The sequence below is a fragment of the Hemiscyllium ocellatum genome, chromosome 5 (genome assembly GCF_020745735.1).
Source record: "Hemiscyllium ocellatum isolate sHemOce1 chromosome 5, sHemOce1.pat.X.cur, whole genome shotgun sequence".
Lineage (NCBI taxonomy): Eukaryota > Metazoa > Chordata > Chondrichthyes > Orectolobiformes > Hemiscylliidae > Hemiscyllium > Hemiscyllium ocellatum.
The window spans coordinates 124,835,993-124,855,443 of record NC_083405.1 but is presented as its reverse complement, the minus strand read 5'-3'; the positions used below and the strand labels follow the sequence as shown (position 1 = coordinate 124,855,443).

Genomic DNA, 19,451 nt, shown 5'->3' with positions numbered 1-19,451 from the left:
GGCCTCTGAAGACTGAACACCTATGTGTGTGGTGTGGACTCTGCCTTCGGGAGTGGACCAAACCCCTGTGAGTTAACTGCAGCTTCACAATGTACTGTGTTCCTGAGAGTGGGCCTGGTTCTCCCTGGAAGGGCCAGGCCTCTATGGAGACTAGGTAAAAACAATGACTGCAGATGCTGGAAATCAGATTTTGGATTAGTGGTGCTGGAAGAGCACAGCAGTTTAGGCAGCATCTGAGGAGCACCAAAATCGATGTTTCGGGCAAAAGCCCTTCATCAGGAATAAAGGCAGAAAGCCTGAAGCGTGGAGAGATAAGTTAGAGGAGGGTGGGGGTGGGGAGAAAGTAGCATGGAGTACAATAGGTGAGTGGGGGAGGGAATGAAGGTGATAGGTCAGGGAGGAGGGTGGAGTGGATAGGTGAAAAAGAAGATAGAGAGGTAGAACAAGTCATGGGGACAGAGTTGAGCTGGAAGTTACTATGCAGGGTGGCTAGGCAGCTGACAGTATTCACATTGGAAAGCTGGCCAAGGGATAGCAGCCAGTTTCATGTTGGCTGGGGGTTGGAGGGTTGATGACCGGCCGGGAGGGAGTGGGCTAGGAGAAGCCTGTCAGTACGTGGGGTGAGCAGGGCCAGGCAACAGAGCGTCCTCACAGGAAAGCCGGTATAGGGCAGACCGATTGGCATGTGGGGAGGCTAAGCATGAGGGATTTCCCCACCCCCGGAAGCACGACCAAGGTAGGACTGGTCAGTATACAGGGAGCTGGGAGCCGGACAGCTGATGGCTGGTCCGTAGGAATACTGGCCAGGTTGCAAGGATGCCTACCTTGAAGAAGTTCTCCTCCACTCTCTACAAGGATTTCAGTGAGTCTCTCTCTCACTGCAACCCCCCGATCATCTTCTCTGTCTTGAAACCTTTCAACCACAAAACAGACTCGCCGATCTATCACATTCATCCCCACCTCCATCCACCCATTGTACTCTTGACTACCTTCTCCCCACTCCCACCCAACTCCCATTTATATCTCCACCCTAGAGGCTCCTGCCTCATTCCTGATGAAGGGCTTTTGCCCGAAACATCGATTTTCCTGCTCCTCGGATGCTGCCTGACCTGCTGTGCTTTTCCAGTGCCACTCTAATCTAGACTCTGATCTCCAGCATCTGCAGTCCTCACTTTTGCCGTGGAGAATGGGTCAGTTAGTACATGGGGCGGCCAGGTGCTGGAAGGCCGACAGCCCGACTGTAGGAAAGCAGGTTGAGGGTGGTTTGGTGAGTACATGGGGTGATCAGGAGGAAAGTGAGCTGGGGAGTGTCAGTCAGTAGCAGGACAACCGGAGACTGGAAGGCCAACCAGATCGAAGGAGAGCGGACTGACTCTGTGCTGCTGGGCCACTGTCAGTGTTAATGCTGCTGTTGATTTCTGCTTTTTTTGGGAACCAGATTCCTGATCTGGCTGAATTATGTAGCCAGCTTGTTAACTGGTATTCCTTTTCAAAAAAACAAAAATATAACTAGGAGGTCACTCAGCACTGCCCTTTGTTACTGCTCCTCACTAGTGAAAATGAGGACTGCAGATGCTGAACATCGGGGTAGAAAGTGTAGTGCTGGAAAAGCACAGCGAGTCAGGCAGCATCTGAGGAGCAGGAGAATCGACATTTTGGGCAAAAGCCCTTCATCAAGAAAATGTATTTTCCCAATTGAAGAAGGGCTTATGCCTGAAACGTCGAATTTCCTGTTCCTTGGATGCTGCCTGACCTGCTGCGCTTTTCCAGCAGCACGTTTTCAGCTCTGATCTCCAGCATCTGCAGACCTCACTTTCTCCTCGGTGGAACATAAAGCACCTGCTGTGCTTTTCCAGCATCACACTTTAAGTGGAATATAATTAAAGATTTCTGCACTCTTTGCTCTTCACTGTAAATACACCTGAGCACACACATGGGTGCTGGGGAATTAATAAGCACTACTGCTGTTAGATAGTCGTGTGGGTTTTTTTAAAAAAAACTATAACCTGGAGATTAGAATTTTCTCAGTTGGGACTGACTCCGAGCTGGCTGCTTACAGCCAGCGTACTGTGCACTAGTAAATAAACGGCGCCTTGGTGATGGAACCTGGCCCCTGTGCAGTTATTTCAGAGACCCTGCAGCCTTCTGGACTTAATACTGACTTCAGCAACTTCAGGAATTGAGCTCTCCATGTCCTTACCCCAATCCCTACACACCAGGCCTTATTATCGCATAGTCTGCCATCACACACAACCCACTGTCAGCTACTAACAGTCCCAAGTAATAGCTATTCAGCTTCCTAGCCAGAATGTTATCCACTCCTTTGTCTATCCAACTGTTCTTCTCTCTGTTTGAGATCTATCCCCACCGATCATTTACTCTTTACCACTTTCCCCCATCCAATCTTCTGCATATGTACCAACATTTTCTCGTTACCATCAGTTCTGAAGAAGGATCACTCAACTTGAAATGTCAACTCTGATTTCTCTCCACAGATGTTGCCAGACCTGCTTAGCTTTTGCAACAATTTCATTTTTTTTTCAGGATAGCTTTCTTGCCAAAAAATTGCTAGTAGATTTGCACATTAGTAATGTTTGCACCATTTGACTGCTGGTTTTAATTCAGCAAACTCTGATCCAATATTTTATTTAAAATGAGTAATTTGTAGGATGACAGAATTTTGTAAAAACAGATTTAATCACTTTTAATTTATTCCTAATGTGGTGAATTTCAATCATGGACTTCTCATTTCTATTTAGCTATTTTCTGCAACATTTAAGAATATTTTTCAAGTTATTTTTGAATGTTTTATTAATATCTCATACTAATGTCACAAATTCTTATAACAGAAATCCAGAATACTGATTAGATTTATAGTATGTATCCCCACATTATGTAACAAAGATTAAACTACAACTCAAAAGAGAAATGCAGATGATGAATTATAACTAAGCAAAAAAACTGATCTCTTCATAAGGAAGAGTTAAATAAACAACAATTATATGACAGTAATGAATGACTATTGTCCTACCATTCACTTTTAAGGAGGCTGTGGTCAGTTGATCGCCAGAATCACAAGTATATTCACCAGAATCTTCTAGCTTTAGGTTATGAATAAGTAACTCAAGGCAAGAACCTGTTTGTCTTAATTCATACTTCTCACTTTGATGAATTATCTTGGATCCTTTCCTCCATTTCACTGAGGCATTAGGTTTAGTAACCTCACAGTGTAGTATGGCAGTACTTCCCTCTTCAGCTTCTTCATTCTGAAGCTCTTGTTTGAAAAGTATAGGAGCAACTAAGGAGACAATAATTAATTTTGTCTGGAAATGTAAATTACTATATAGCAAGTCAAGTTCTTTCCAAGCACATTAAAAATCAAAGAAAACATAAAGTTAGTCATAAATTATTCATTGAGTTCTAAAGAAGGGTCATAGAAAACTTGAACTGTTTGTTTCAGATTTCCAGCATCCACAGTAATTTGCTTTCATAAAGTTATTTATACTGCTGTGGTTCAGTGAAGTCCACCCGGTCTTAAATGAGCCGCTTGTCTTATGAAGATGCTTAATTACTAATTTTTTTTGAGCACTCTTATTTAAAGGATTGTAGAAAGTGGAGTGCTGAAGTTATACCTAGACACTTTAAAAAGGGTATATGTTTAAAGATAATTGGTAATTATAAGTAATATGGTAATTGTTTAGGCTTATTTACTGGAAATCACCTGCCTGGCTTTACTTAACTTTTGCATGGATCTTGTTAAGACTTCAGTTGAGGTATTGACCTTACTGAAAGTAAAAAGCTACACAGTTCATTCTCTGTCTTTGAGGTAATATTTTAGAGATCAATCTAAGACTTCAAAAACTGATCTACAAGTTGTCCTGAAAAACCTCTGAATGAACTGCATCAGCAAAGTATTCGATTGACCATATCAATAATGGGTAAATTATTTGTACCCCGTGCAGTGGCGTGAGTACAGATTAACCATGCATTCTGTAACTTCAGTTATAACACAAGATATTCAAACATAAGCCCATTTGAGCACACAGAAAATAATGCTTTCTAGTAGTTTGAATACTGTCATGGTTGTGGGAATATTCGCCAAGCTGGGTTGTTTGCAGACATTTTGTCCCCTGTTAAGGTGACATCTTCAGTGACATCTTTGAAGCCTCCTGTGAAGCGCTGCTGTACTGTCTTCTGGAATTTACTTGGCTCTGTTCCTGCTGCTTCCGGTTGTCGATTCCGGTAGCTTGCTGCAGTGGCCAGTATATTGGGTTTAGGTCTAAGTATTTTGTTGATGGAGTCTGTGGATGAGTGCCTTCTAGAAATTCTCTGGCTGCCGTATGTTTAGCTTGTCCTACGGTAGTTGTGTTGTCCAGTCAAATTTGTGGTCCTTGTCATCTCTTTATCTGGTTACTTGAGACAGCGGGTCATGGCATTTAGTCGCTAGTTGGTGCTTGTGGATGCGGATGCCAGCTGTCTATTTGTCATGTATTTAATGTTTTTTGTGTGAAGTCCTTGTATGGAATCTTGTAAATTATGTTAGTCTTGCACATGATGGGTATAGGGTCTTTTAAACATAGACCTGGACCCAACATACCAGCCACTACAACAAACTACCGGAACCAGCAAGTGGAAGCAGCAGGAACGGAACAAAATAAATTCCAGAAGTCACAGTGCAGCAGCACTTCACAAGAGGCTCCAAAGCACTGAAGATGTCACCTAAGACAGGGGACATAACGTCTGCGAATCAATTTCCCAGCTCAGCGAACATACCCACAACATACCCCAAGCTCCAAATCTTTACGCAAACCTTGAACACTGACAGGTAAGACACACTAAGACAAGTTTGAATATTATTTGTCTATTATCAGGTAACTAAACTATCTTTTATGACAGGAATGTCCCAGGTAACGCCACCGTAGATCATAGAATCCCTACAATGTAGAAACAGGCCTTTTCAGCCCAACAAGTCCACACCAACCATCCGAAGAGTAACCCACCCAGACCCATTCCCCTACATTTAACCCCTGACTAACGCACCTAACTTGCACATCCCTGAACACTGTGGACAATTTAGCATTGCCAATTTGTCTGACCTGCATATTTTTGTGCTTATGGAAAGAAGTCGGAGCACCCGGAGGAAACCTGCACAGACACAGGGAGTATGTGCAAACTCCCCCCAGACAGTCATCCGAGGCTGGAATTGAACCCGGGTCCCTGGTGCTGTAAGGCAGCAGTGCTAACCACTGAGCCACTTTCCATTATTTTTTAGTCTTATTTCATTCAACTGTTGCCTCTTAATGTATCAGCACAGAGGCAGCAAAGGAGAGTAAGCCTGCAGGAGATGTGAAATTTAACTGCAAAATATGAACTGTTTGTCAAATAGTCAAAGGGAGACTAGGGAGACTTGAAAGAGCAATAGGGTTGTCATAGTAGGGGATTTTAGTTTTCCTAACATAAACTGGGACTGTCATAGCGTTAACAGCTTAGACAGGGTGGAATCTGTTAAATCCGTTCAGGAAAGTTTCCTCAAACAGTATATAAAGGGTGCCACTTGGGAAGGGGCAAAACTCAACCTATTCTTGGGAAATAGGGCGGGACGGGAAACTGAGGTGAGAGTGGGGGAGCATTTTGGGACAAGTGACCATAGTTCTACTAATTTTAAAATAGTTTGGAGAGGAATAAAACTGGTTCACAGGTTCAAGTTCTAAATTGGGGCAAGGTGAATTTTGATGGAATTAGACAGGAGCTTGCAGGGATTGGTTGGAGTAGTTTGTTTGCAGACAAAAGTACCTCCGGCAAATGGGAGGCTTTTAAAAGTGAGGTAGAATTCAACATCTAGATGTTCCTGTGAGGGTAAAGGACAAAGTTGGCAGAAATAAAGAACTCTGGATGACAAGAGATATTGAGGCTTTGACCAGAAAAAAAGGAGAGGCAGCAGGGATCAAGGGAATCTGTGAACGTATTAAAGGGATACAGGAGTTTACTGAAGAAGGAAATCTGCAGGGTGAAAAGAGGGCACTAGATAGCTTTGGATGAGCAGATTAAGATGAATCCAAAGAGGTTCTTTAAGTATTTCAAGGAAAAGAATAATGAGAGAGAATAGGACCCCTCAAAGACCATAGTGGACATGTATGTATAGATTTGCAGGAGATGGGCAAGGTCCTTAGTGAACATCTCTCCTGTGTTTACTGTGGAGAAAGACATGACGACTTGGGAAAGTTAGTAAGGACATTTCATATCTTGGGGACGGTTCATATCAACGTAGAGGTAGTGTTGGGCGTATTAGAATGTAAGAAGGAGGATAAATCTCCTTGTCCAGACTCAATGTATTGAAGAACATTGCAAGATGCCATATAAGAAATTGCTGGGGCCCTGGCTGATATTGTTGCAGTGTTGTTAGCCATGGGTGAGATCCCAGAAGACTGCCCTTATTCAAAATGGCTGAAAAGAAAAACCTGGGAATTATAGACCAGTAAGCCTAACATCTGCGGTAGCTAAGCTATTTGAGAAGACAGAGACAAGATAGACATGCATTTAGAAAGACAGGATTTGATTAGGAGTAGTCAGCATGTTTTTTTACATGGGAGATCATGCCTCTCATTTGTTGGAGCTCTTTGATAAAGTCACCAGAAAGATTGGTGAGGGTAGACATAGTCTATCAAAGGTCTTACTGAAATCCATATGAGGTTCCAAATGGTAAGCTGCTCAGGAGGGTTAGATTGCATGGAAACCAAGGGGATATGGCAAATTAGATACATAATTGACTTGATGGTAGGAAGCAGAGGATAATTAGTGGAAGGATGCTTGTTGGACTGGAGGCTTGTGTCTAGTGGTGTGCCTCAGGGATCGGTGCTGGGCCCATTGCTGTTTGATAAAAATATCAATGATTTGGATGAAAATGCATGAAGCATGATTAGAAAGTTTGCAGGTGACACTAAAGTAGATGGTATCATGAACAGTGAGAAAGGTCATCACAAATTGCTGCAGCAGCAGGACCTTGATCAGCTAGGAAAGTGGGCCAAGAAATACTGAATGGAGTTTCTCATAGATAAGTGTGAGGTATTGCGTTTTGGAACTTTAAGTAAAGACCATAAGACCATAAGACATAGGAGTGGAAGTAAGGCCATTCGGCCCATCGAGTCCACTCCGCCATTCAATCATGGCTGATGGGCATTTCAACTCCACTTACCAGCGTTCTCCCCGTGGCCCTTAATTCCTCGAGACAACAAGAATCTATTAATCTCTGCCTTGAAGACATTTAGCGTCCCGGCCTCCACTGCACTCTGCGGCAATGAATTCCACAGGCTTACCACTCTCTGGCTGAAGAAATGTCTCCGCATTTCTGTTCTGAATTTACCCACTCTAATTCTAAGGCTGTGTCCACGGGTCCTAGTCTCCTCGACTAATGGAAACAATTTCCTAGCGTCCACCCTTTCCAAGCCATGTATTATCTTGTACGTCTCTATTAAGTCTCCCCTTAATCTTCTAAACTCCAATGAATACAATCCAAGGTTCCTCAGCCGTTCCTCATATGTTAGACCTACCATTCCAGGGATCATCCGTGTGAATCTCTGCTGGACACGTTCCAGTGCCAGTATGTCCTTCCTGAGGTGTGGGGACCAAAACTGGACACAGTACTCCAAATGAGGCCTAACCAGAGCTTTATAAAGTCTCAGTAGCACAACGGTGCTTTTATATTCCAACCCTCTTGTGATAAGTGACAACATTGCATTCGCTTTCTTAATCACGGACTCAACCTGAATGTTTACCTTTAGAGAATCCTCGACTAGCACTCCCAGATCCCTTTGTACTTTGGCTTTACGAATTTTCTCACCGTTTAGAAAGTAGTCTATGCTTTTATTCTTTTTTCCAAAGTGCAAGACCTCGCATTTGCTCACGTTGAATTCCATCAGCCATTTCCTGGACCACTCTCCCAAACTGTCTAGATCCTTCTGTAGCCCCCCACTTCCTGCCTGTCCACCTAACTTCGCATCATCTGCAAACTTCGCTAGATTGCCCCCAGTCCCTTCATCCAGATCATTAATATATAATGCGAACAGCTGTGGCCCCAACACTGAACCCTGCGGGACACCACTCGTCACCGGCTGCCATTCTGAAAAAGAACCTTTTATCCCAACTCTCTGCCTTCTGTCAGACAGTCAATCCTCAATCCATCCCAGTAAAGGTAGGAGTTTCATGGTTAATTGTAGGGCTTTGGAGCTCAGGTGCACAGTTCCCTGAAAGTGGTGTCACAGGTAGACAGGGCAGTGAAGAAGGCACACTGGCCTTCATCAGTCAGGCCATTGAGTGTACAAGTTGGGAAGTTATGTTCTAGTTATACAGGAAATTAATGAGGCTGCACTTGGAGTATTGTGCTCAATATTGGTCACCTTGCTATCAGAAGGATGTTATAAAGCTGGAAAGAGTGCAGAAGAAATTTACAAGGATTTTGCCAGGGCTCCATGGTCTAAGTTATAGGGAAAGGTTGGACAAACTAGAACTTTTTTTTTAGAACATAGGAGACAGAGAGGTGATCTTATAGAAGTGTATGAGATCATGAGAGTCATGGATAGGGTGAATGCACTCAATCTTTTTCCTAGGTTGGGGAATTGAGAACAAGAGGGCATCAATTTAAGGTTAGAGAGGCAAAAATAAAAGGGAAGCTGAAAGACAACATTTTTACACAGTGGGTCTTAAGCATATGGAATCAGCTGCCAGCAGAAGGCAGGTACATTTATAACATTTAAAAGGCATTTGGACAAATACACAGTTTGGAAAAGTTTAGAAGGATATGGGCCAAATGCAGGGAAATGGGGTTACCATTAATTGATATTTTGGTCGGCATGGACCAGTTTGGGCTGAAGACCCTGTCTTGTGCTGTCAGACTCCATGACTCTGACGCTATATATAACTACCTAAATAGTATGTTAATATGCACAAGTATACTACAGGAGAACAAGGAGGAAGCTACAGCTCCGAGGAGACATCTACAACATCAGGAGTTATCAATTAAACATTTTACAGAAAGAATTGAAATAGTAAGCTCCATGAAATTACTCCATAACAGAACACATTATTCTTTAATTATATGCAATGATTCACATCCTACCCTTCACTTTTAAGCATGCTGTGGTCTGCTGAACCCCTGTATCACATGTATATTCTCCAGTATCTTCTTCTTTTAGGCTGTGAATTAGCAGCTCAACATATGGACCCTTTTGGTTCATTTCATACTTTTCATTTGGGTGAAGTAGTAGAGATCCCTTCCTCCACTTCACTGGAGCATCGGGTTTACTGACCAGACAATGAAGAGAAGCTGTACTACCCTCTTCAGCATTCACACTCTTAAGCTCTTCTTTGAAAAGTACAGGTAGAACTAAAAAAATGAAGGTAATTCAATTCATAATGACATAGTCCAATCAAAGTGCAAAACATATACATTTTAGTGTTCATTATAAATGTTAGCGGATGGGTGGATGGAAGGATGGATGGATGGAAGGAAGAAAGAATGAAGGAATGAAGGAAGTGGGTGACATGGATACCAGTGTATGAGTATTTAGGCAGTCAGTACTACAGTTATTCAAGAACTCAATTTGATTTTAATCTATCCAACATGTCAGAGTCGAAGACATGGGTCCATCAGATGTTTCAAATATCCCAGGCAATTCCCATGGAAGTCAGTCAGACTAGCGTAGCATAACAACATTCATCTTGGATCACAAATCTGGTCTCTGACACTCAGAGGACTGGGCGATTTGAACTGATATTGTCTTATAAAAAAAGAAATGTAGGATATGAGCAATACTAGTAAGGTTGCCATTTATTACATATTCCAAATTCAAAATACAAAAAAAAACTTGTGGTGTGCCTTCTTGAAGGCTTGATAAAGCTGAGTGGATTTTATTTAACTTCAATACTAGCAGATTAAAAATCTGCAACTTTCAATCTATATAGTCAGCACAGGACAAGGATGGTGAGTTTATTCCCTTAAGGAAATGCAGGTTTTCAAAAAGTCTGATAAATTCTTTATTATTCATTCAAAGGAAGTGGATGTCACAGACAAAAATGGCATTACTGCCCATCTCAACTTGCTCTTGAGAATGTGATGATAAAGTTCCCCTTTAGAAAAAAGCAGTCTGTGCTTTTAAATTACTCCACAGAACATAGAACAATACAGCATAGAACAGGCCCTTCGGCCCACGGTGTTGTGCTGAACATTTGTCCTAGCTTAAGCACCTATCCATGTACCTATCCAATTGCCGCTTACAGGTCACCAATGATTCTTGCCACTCCCACAGGTAGCGCATTCCACGCCCCCACCACTCTCTGGGTTAAGAACCTACCCCTGACATCCCCCCTTTACCTTTCACCCTTCACCTTACATTTATGTCCCCTTGATGCTACTCCAAGATGCTATTTGACAGTGACTCTAGGATTTCAATCTAGTCAAAATAAAATAATGACAATGCCTTGACCAAACAGAGTCAGCCTGTCTGGATTAAAGATCAACGAAATCCTGGCAGTTAGCTGTCAATTAGCATTTATGTGTGCATTCCTGACGGTCACCTATTCTAAACAAGAATCAGTACATTCCTGCCCTGTAATAAAAATATTGGTTTTCCTTGAATCATTTTCTTGCCAACTATCCTGATGAGTGGAAGACAAAAAGCTTTTGACAGGATGTGGCCCTTTTCAGCAATTCTCAAGATGTGGCAATATCAATTCAGAATGCTGTGTGACTTGGAAGGGAACGTAAGGTGATGGAATTCCCATGTACTTACTGCCCTTAGTGGTAGAGAGTGCAAGTTTGGGTTGGTTTATTGCAGAGGAATCGTTAATTTTTTTGTAGTATATTTCATGGATAGTACGCAGTATACCCACAGTGCACAATCCATGTATGACAATGAAGTGTTAAGGTGATGAATGGGACTCCGATTAAGGAAACTCCTTTATCCTGGATGTTGTTGATGGTTTGAATGTTGTTAAAGCTGCATGCATCAAAGTAATAGTGAGTATTGTATCATATTTTTAATGTCAGAAAGGAGGGAAGACACATGACCCCAGCTACATCAACAAGCTGAAGCTGAAAGGGTGGAGAATCAAATTCCTAGGAACGATAACCAACAACCTGTTCTGGACCTCTCACATAAAGGTGACAGTCAAGAAGACACAACGGTGCCTCTTCCTCCTTGGGTAGCTCAGAAAATTAGGAATGTCCATAAGGACCCTCATCAACATTAACAGATGCATTATTGAAAGCATACTGTCCAGGTGCATAATGGCCTGGTATGACAACTGCTCTGCCCAGGAGCAGAAGAAACTACAAAAGGTTGTGTGCACAGCCCAGACCATCAGAGAAGCCAACCTTCCATCCATGGACTCCATGTACACAGCCCGTTGCCGCGGAAAGGCTGCCAACATCATCAAAGACCCACCGCACCGGCAATGCTCTCCTACAACCTCTTCGGTCAGGCAGAAGATTCAGAAGCTTGAAAACGTGCACCAGCAGGTTCAAGAACAGCTGCTTCTCTGCCATTATTAGACTAATGAATGGACTCTCCAACTTCAAATAATGCTGATCTTGCTAATGCTGGTCTTCCTTTGCACACACTCTGTGTGCCTCTGTCCAGTTTTTTCTGGATGTTCTTGATTATGATGATCTGCCCTTACTGCTTATTTACAAAGCTTTTCACTGTACTTAGGTACACATGACAATAAGTCAATCAAATCAAATCAAAAATGTTCCCTGTGCATGACAGAAAGGCACTGAAGAGTCAAGAGTTGTGTCACTGAAAGCAAAAAGCCTGCAATACCTAGATGATTGTGTCAATTCAGTTTCCGTTCAATAACTACACAATGTTGATGATGGGGGATTTCAGCAATGATTCTGAACGTGAACACCATAGGAAGCTGATGTTTTCTTGACAGGGATATTCATTTTCTGCCAATTGTATAGCATGTATATTACTTGCCATATTACAGTTAAAATATGAATACTATCCAGGTCTTTTTACATGTGGCCCCAGCCTGTTTCGTTATCTGAGGGTTTGCAAAGTGAACCAAACACATTTTAGTTAATACCAGCCTTATATTTCCAAATATGCTGTACTAATAATAAAAATTATGTCACAAATTCACATGTTGGAATGTTAAGCCAGGGAGTGCACATTATCAGTCAATATATTTGAATTATTATTTCAGTAACATGACCACTAAAGGATCACTTCCATACAAAAAAATATAGGGCTGGTAATTCACAAGAAGAACTAATGTGTGATTGAGGGATGCATAGACCAGTGGTGTTGATGCTTGAAGCCTGATTCCTGTTTGCACCATTATTTTCCAACAGCTGGCCAATTAGTTGCCAAAGCAGACTGAGGGTGGCTGGGCATTCTGAAAATGAAGAAAACATTTGTGGCAGTAACTGCAGGTTCACCTAGTTTTTTCTTGTTCAGTCATGGGATGAGGGCATCAATGGCCCTCCTGTCCATCTTCCTTCCCACCTATCTACTCCACACTTCACTCTGACCTATCACCATCACCCCCCCATCTTCATCTACCAACGTGTTCCCAACTACCTCCCCTCCTCCCCCACACCCCCATTTATCTCTCAGCCCCGTCACCCACACCACACCCCCCCACCGTTCCCATTCCTGATGAAGAGCTTATGCTCGAAACATACTCTCCTGCTCCTTGGATGCTGCCTCACTGGCAGCATTTTTTCAGCACCTTTTTGACTCTGATCCCCAGCTTCTGCAGTGTTCACTTTTTCCCATACTTCAGTTCTATATTCTTCTCAGTAGTCTTGTATTAAAATGTAGTGATCTATTGGATGTTAGCTATATATAAATACATTGCACTATGTTAAAGGCTTGTCATTTACAGACTTTTCCCTTCCAAAGATGAGCTGAAGAGCTGAACTAAAAGAAATCTGTACTTTAAAACTGCACAGGCTCTTCCTTGAATAGTTGCACACCTTTCAATGTTAAAAAAGGTCTTTATTTACATGTGGTTGTCACCTTGTCTTCTATCAATATAATGCAAACCAATTTGTGCTAAAAGCAGTAAAATTATCTGTTAATTTTCTTCTTGCCATGCAGCTGACTGTAAAAGGGTGGTGTGGGGGGGGGGGGGGGGGGGGGGGGGTTGCAACTAGCATCCTTGTTGAAACAAAGTTAAAACTTGGGTAGTGGTGATGTCATTGTCCCAGAACAGAAGACCCAAGTTCAAGTCCGACCTGCTCCTCTCGAGAAAAGCTTAGAATGAATAAAGCAGACACTCCACAGATTCTTTGCCTCTTTTAAGAGGAAAATTAACTGCATTTCCCCCCCACACAAGTTCCTAAACTATTGCCAAGAAGTATAGTAAAATTCAGAATACTGATCTGAATACAGATATGTGTAGCTCAACCCTTACAAACACTAAAGATGTTTGATGTAATGTTGAGCTCAATGAGCTGAAGAGGTGAGAAAGGTTTAATCTGAGAAACAATTATTGACCTACCCTTCACATTTAAAGATGCAGTTGTCTTTTGATCCCCTGAATCACATGTATATTTTCCAGCATCTTCAACTTTTAAGTTATGAATAAACAATTCAACAGATGAACCCGTTTGCTTCATTTCATGCTTCTCACTGGGTTGAAGTACCACAGATCCTTTTCTCCATTCTACTGGAGCATCCGGTTTTGAAATCTCACAATGTAGAATCACCATACTGCCCTCTTCAGCTTCCTTATTCTGAAGCTCTTGTTTGAAAAGCACAGGAAGGGCTAAGAGAGACAGTAATTTAATTCACAATGAACTAGATTAGTTCAATGAAATTCAAACTTAATTTATGAGTATCAATACCACTTCAATCAAGCTCACTAAAACAATGTTTACAGTAGGTTTTCAGTTTCAGGGTTCGCTACCATTCCTCAATCATCAGACCTCATTCTCATGTTGACCTTAGAACTACTTGATTAGAACATAGAACAAAGGAAGAGTACAGCACAGTAGAGGATTTTTGGCTCTTGATGTTGTGCCGGCAGTTTATCCGAATCTTAGATAAAAATATTATACATACCCTTCATTGTACAGTCTTTCATGTACCTATCCAAGAGTCGCTTTAATGTCCGTTATGTATCTGACTCTACTACAACTGCCAGCAGTGTATTCCACACACCCACTATTCTCTGTGTAAAGAACCTACCTCCAATTATCTTAAAATTATGCCCCATTGTGATGCCATGGGAAAAAGTCTCTGGCTATCCACTCTATTTATGCCTCTCAACATCTTTTGTGTGTGGGAAATCATGTCTCACAAACTTGATGGAGTTTTTTGAAGAAGTAACAAAGAAAATCGATGAGAGCAGAGCAGTTGGTGTGATCTATATGGACTTCAGTAAGGTGTCCAACAAGGTTCCCCATGGGAGACTGATTAGCAAGGTTAAGTCTCATGGAATACAGGGAGAACTAGCCATTTGGATACAGAACTGGCTCAAAGGTAGAAGACAAAGAGTAGTGGAGGAGGGTTGTTTTTCTGACTGGAGGCCTGTGACCAGTGGAGTGCCACAAGGAACGGTGCTGGGCCCTCTACTTTTTGTCATTTACATAAATGATTTGGATGCGAGAATGAGACATACAGTTAGTAAGTTTGCAGATGATACCAAAATTGGAGGTGTAGTGGACAGCGAAGAGGGTTACCTCAGATTACAACAGGATCTGGACCAGATGGGCCAATGGGCTGAAAAGTGGCAGATGGAGTTTAATTCAGATAAATGCGAGGAACTGCATTTTGGGAAAGCAAATCTTAGCAGGACTTATACACTTAATGGTAAGGTCCTAGGGAGTGTTTCTGAACAAAGAAACCTTGGAGTGCAGGGTCATAGCTCCTTGAAAGTGGAGTTGCAGGTTGATAGGATAGTGAAGAAGGCATTTTGCATGCTTTCCTTTATTGGTCAGAGTATTGAGTACAGGAGTTGGGAGGTCACGTTGCGGCTGTACAGGATGTTAGTTAAGCCACTGTTGGAATATTGCGTGCAATTCTGGTCTCCTTCCTATCGGAAAGATGTTGTGAAATTTGAAAAGGTTCAGAAAAGATTTACAAGGATGTTGCCAGGGTTGGAGGATTTGAGCTATAGGGAGAGTCTGAACAGGCTGGGGCTGTTTTCCCTGCAACGTCGAAGGCTGAGGGGTGACCTTATAGAGGTTTACAAAATTATGAGGGGCATGCATAGGATAAATAGACAAAGTCTTTTCCCTGGGGTGGGGGAGTCCAGAACTAGAGGGCATAGCTTTAAGGTGAGAGGGGAAAGATATTAAAGAGACGTAAGGGGCAATTTTTTCACGCAGAGGGTGGTATGTGTATGGAATGAGCTGCCAGAGGATGTGGTGAAGGCTGGTACATTTAAGAGGTATTTGGATGGGTATATGAATAGGAAGGGTTTGGAGGGATATGGGCCGGGTGCTGGCAGGTGGGACTATATTGGGTTGGGATATCTAGTCGGCATAGACGGGTTGGACTGAAGGGTCTGTTACCATGCTGTACATCTCTATGACTCTATGCTTCTATCAAGTTATCTCTTATCCTTCTTCGGTCCAATGAGAAAAGCCTGAGCTCCCTCAACCTTTCTTCATAAGACATGCCCTCCAGTCCAGGCAGCATCCTGGTAAATCTCCTCTGCACCCTCTCTAAAGCTCCCACATCCTTCCTATAATTAGATTACTTACAGTGTGGGAACAGGCCCTTCAGCCCAACAAGTACACACCGACCCGTCGGAGCACACCCACCCAGATCCATTCCCCTACATTTAACACTACAGGCAATTTAGCATAGCCAATTCACCTAACCTGCACATTTTTGGACTGAGGGAGGAAACCGGAGCACCTGGAGGAAACCCACTCAGACACGGGAAGAATGTGCAAACTCCACACAGTCAGCTGCCTGAGGCGGGAACTGAACCCGGGTCTCTGGCGCTGTGAGGCAGCAGTGCTAACCACTGTGCCACCGTGCCACCCATGGTGACCGAAGCGACCAAAACTGAACACAATATTTCAAGTGTGGTCTAACCAGGGCTCTATAGAGCTGCACATAACCTCATGGCTCTTAAACTCAATCCAATTCTAATGAAAGCCAACACACCATATATGCCTTCTTAACAACCTTATCAACCCAGGTGGCAACTTTGATGGACATGGATCCCAAGGTCCCTCTGTTTCTCCACATTGACAAGAATCCCGCCTTTAACCCTGTATTCTGCATTCTATTTTGACCTTCCAATGGGAATGATTTCTGACTTTTCCATGTTAAATTCCATCTGCCACTTATCAGCCCAGTTCTGCATCCTGTCAATATCCTGTTGCAACTTACAACAGCGCTCCACACTATCCACAACTCCACCAAACCTTTTTGTCACCAGCAAACTTACTAACCCACCTTTTCACTTCCTCATCCAAGTCATTTATCAAAATCACAAAGAGTAGAAGTCCCAGAACTGATCCCTACAGAACACAAACATAATAATAATCTTTTCTGTAAAAAGAATCCATGATGCCAATAATTATGGATAAAGCAGTATAAGAAACATTAAGAAAAAATAGAGAATAAATTATTCATTAAGTGTCATAGCTTCTGGCGTACCCTTTACTTTCAGAATCGCCATAGTCTGTTGATCTCCTGTATCGCATATGTATTGTCCAGCATCTTCAGCTTTTAGGTTATGAATAAGTAACTCAACACAGGAATCATTTTGCTTCATTTCATACTTCTCACAGGGATGAAGTAGCACAGATCCTTTTCTCCATTCCACTGGGGCATTCGGTTTTGTAATCTCACAGTTCAGAGTAGCAGTACTATCCTCTTCAATTTCCTGATTCTTAAGTCTTTCTTTAAAAAGTACAGGAAGTGCTAGAAAAGACAGTAATTTAGTTCATGGTGATGAACATCAGCTAGGATTCAAAATTTACTTTTGGACACCATTTTACAAGATTTTAAATTAGTTTTCAAAAATAATGCTTGGGGAAGCCATTAACCATCAGAGTTCCATTGCCATTCCTTAACAGATGGGTTTTGAGTCATAAAAGTTATACAAGTATACAGCACAGAAACAGGCCCTTTGGCTCAGCTCATCCAAGCCGACCAGGTTTCCTAAACTGAACTAGTCTCGTTTATCTGCATTTGGCCCACATCCCTCTAAATCTCTCCTATCCATGTACCCGTCCAAATGTCTTTTAAAAGTTGTAAGTATACCCACCTCTACCATTTTACCACCTCATTCCATATTGCCATTTTTTAATTTGCCAATTTCCAAAATTGCCATTTTCCAAGATTTGTTGTTAACTGCTAGAAATCAAATTACTCTTGAATGTTAAAATACTTACTTCACACTGTCTTAATTTTTATCAACTTGAACTGAAGAATGTTACAATTTACACTAATGTCACAAAATGATATAAAATTAACAAAATCTAACAACACAATCAATCTCCTACCAATTCTTAATTTAGTCTTTATGGTATCACAAGCAGTTACACCATTTACTGTAATTCCAGCTTTCTCAGAGTAAGTTTCAATACAGTTCAGAATACATTTTGCAAATTTAAGTACTAACATCTTTCAAACAGATGTCACTGCATGCATAAATACCAATCATGAACTAGAAATTATGTAGCAGATACCAAAATGTGCTGACTTTCTTAGAGATAGTCTGACATAAAAAGCTAACATTTGAACAAGAGATCCATATCACCAACCAGCATGGACAAGATAGTGGATTAAATTTTATGAGAAGATCGACATTAATCATTCATTATGGGTAATGATTTTTGGCCTACCCTTTACTTTTAAGATTGCAACCGACTGTTGATCTCCTGTGTCGCATGTATATTTTCCAGCATCTTCAGGTTTTAGGTTATGAATAAGTAATTCAACATAGGAACCTTTTTGCTTCATTTCATGCTTCTTACTGGATTGAAGTACCACAGATTCTTTCCTCCATTCCACTGGGGCATCAGGTTTTGTAATCTCACAGTTCAGAATGGCAGTACTATCTTCTTTAGCTTCCAGGCTCTGAAGCTCTTGTTTGAAATGCACAGGAAGGACTAAAAGAAACAATAATTTAGTTCATAGTGATGAACTTTAACTAGGATTCAATTTTGACTTCTGGACACCACCAAATTTCAAATTAGCTTACTTAAAAAAATTGTTCAAGGAAGTCAATCGATATCAGAGTTCTAGTGACACTCATAAAAATAGACTTGTTCTTAGAAAACCTGTTGTCCCTCAAACTATTAGATCAAATTACTCTACTCTTGAATTTCCAATAATGGAACCCCTACCAATCCAGCAAATTACCAACCTATTTTGCTTACTAGTGTTTGTTGTAAATTATTAGAACACATCATTGTTAGTTAGCTGTTAAGGCATAATGAAGGGCATGACATCCTTATTGACTGACAGTATGCATTTCTTAAAGTTGATCAACAGGATCACAACTTGTCCTGACTATCCCAATTTGACCTATAACCTGAACAAGCAAGTTGCCACATATTCAGTTATTCTAGATATTTCAAAGGTGTTCAGCTGTGTGGCACACATGCTACAGTTAAAATTAAATTATTAGGTAAAAACTGAAAGAATTGTAGATGCTGTAAATCAGAAACAAAGACATAAGTTGCTGGAAAAGCTCAGCAGGTTTGGCAGCATCTGAGAAGAGAAATCAAAGTTCGCATTTCGGGTCCAGCGACCCTACCCCAGGACTGCAGTTCTTCCAGTTGGAAGTGAGGAAGGGTCACCTGACCTGAAATGTAAACTTTGATTTTTCTTCACAAATGTTGCCAGACCTGTAGATCATTAGATAATCTGAGGAAGCACCAACAATGGATAAGAATATTTCTTATCAAAAGGCAACAGTCACAGTGAATGGTGAAGCCTCAAACTGGAAACCAATGTTTTGTCAATCCACAAGTTATATCCTGGACATTTGCTGATTATTAATGATATCGAAGGTGGAATATCAAACCATATCAGACACTTTGCAGATGACTGTCGAGTCTACGGAACCATTACGAAAGAGGCAGAGGAGGTTAGTACATCTAAATAATCTTTTCAAATGGGCTGAGATATGAAGAATGAAGTTCAAGGCAAACAAATTCAATATCAGGTGAATCAGCAATACTCACATTTTCATCAATATCAATCATTACCATCAAGCCAGGGGATGAACCCTGGTTCAATGGAGAGTGGAGAAAGGGTTGCCAGGAGCAGCACCAAGCATACCTGAAGATGAGGTGTCAACTTGGTGAAGCCACCAAACAGGAGGACATGCGTGCCAAACAGCATAAACAGCAAGTGACAGATAGAACTAAACAATCCCATGACCAACAGATCAGATCTAAGCACTGCAGTCCTGCCACATCCAGTCATGGATAGTACTGGACAATTAAACTATAACTGGAGGAGGTGGCT

General features: G+C 41.7%; 1 protein-coding gene across 1 annotated transcript in view; it reads right to left on the bottom strand.

Moving 5' to 3' along the window:
- obscnb (obscurin, cytoskeletal calmodulin and titin-interacting RhoGEF b) overlaps nt 1–19,451 on the bottom strand; it is an 821,414-nt gene that overhangs the window by 403,695 nt on the left and 398,268 nt on the right. Inside the window, exons 43-47 of the mRNA XM_060825732.1 lie at nt 17,819–18,085; nt 16,626–16,892; nt 13,507–13,773; nt 9,113–9,379; nt 3,032–3,298 (exon numbers count right to left, since the gene is read on the bottom strand). Of these exons, the coding sequence (XP_060681715.1) occupies nt 3,032–3,298; nt 9,113–9,379; nt 13,507–13,773; nt 16,626–16,892; nt 17,819–18,085 (1,335 nt within the window). The remainder of the gene's footprint in view (nt 1–3,031; nt 3,299–9,112; nt 9,380–13,506; nt 13,774–16,625; nt 16,893–17,818; nt 18,086–19,451) is intronic.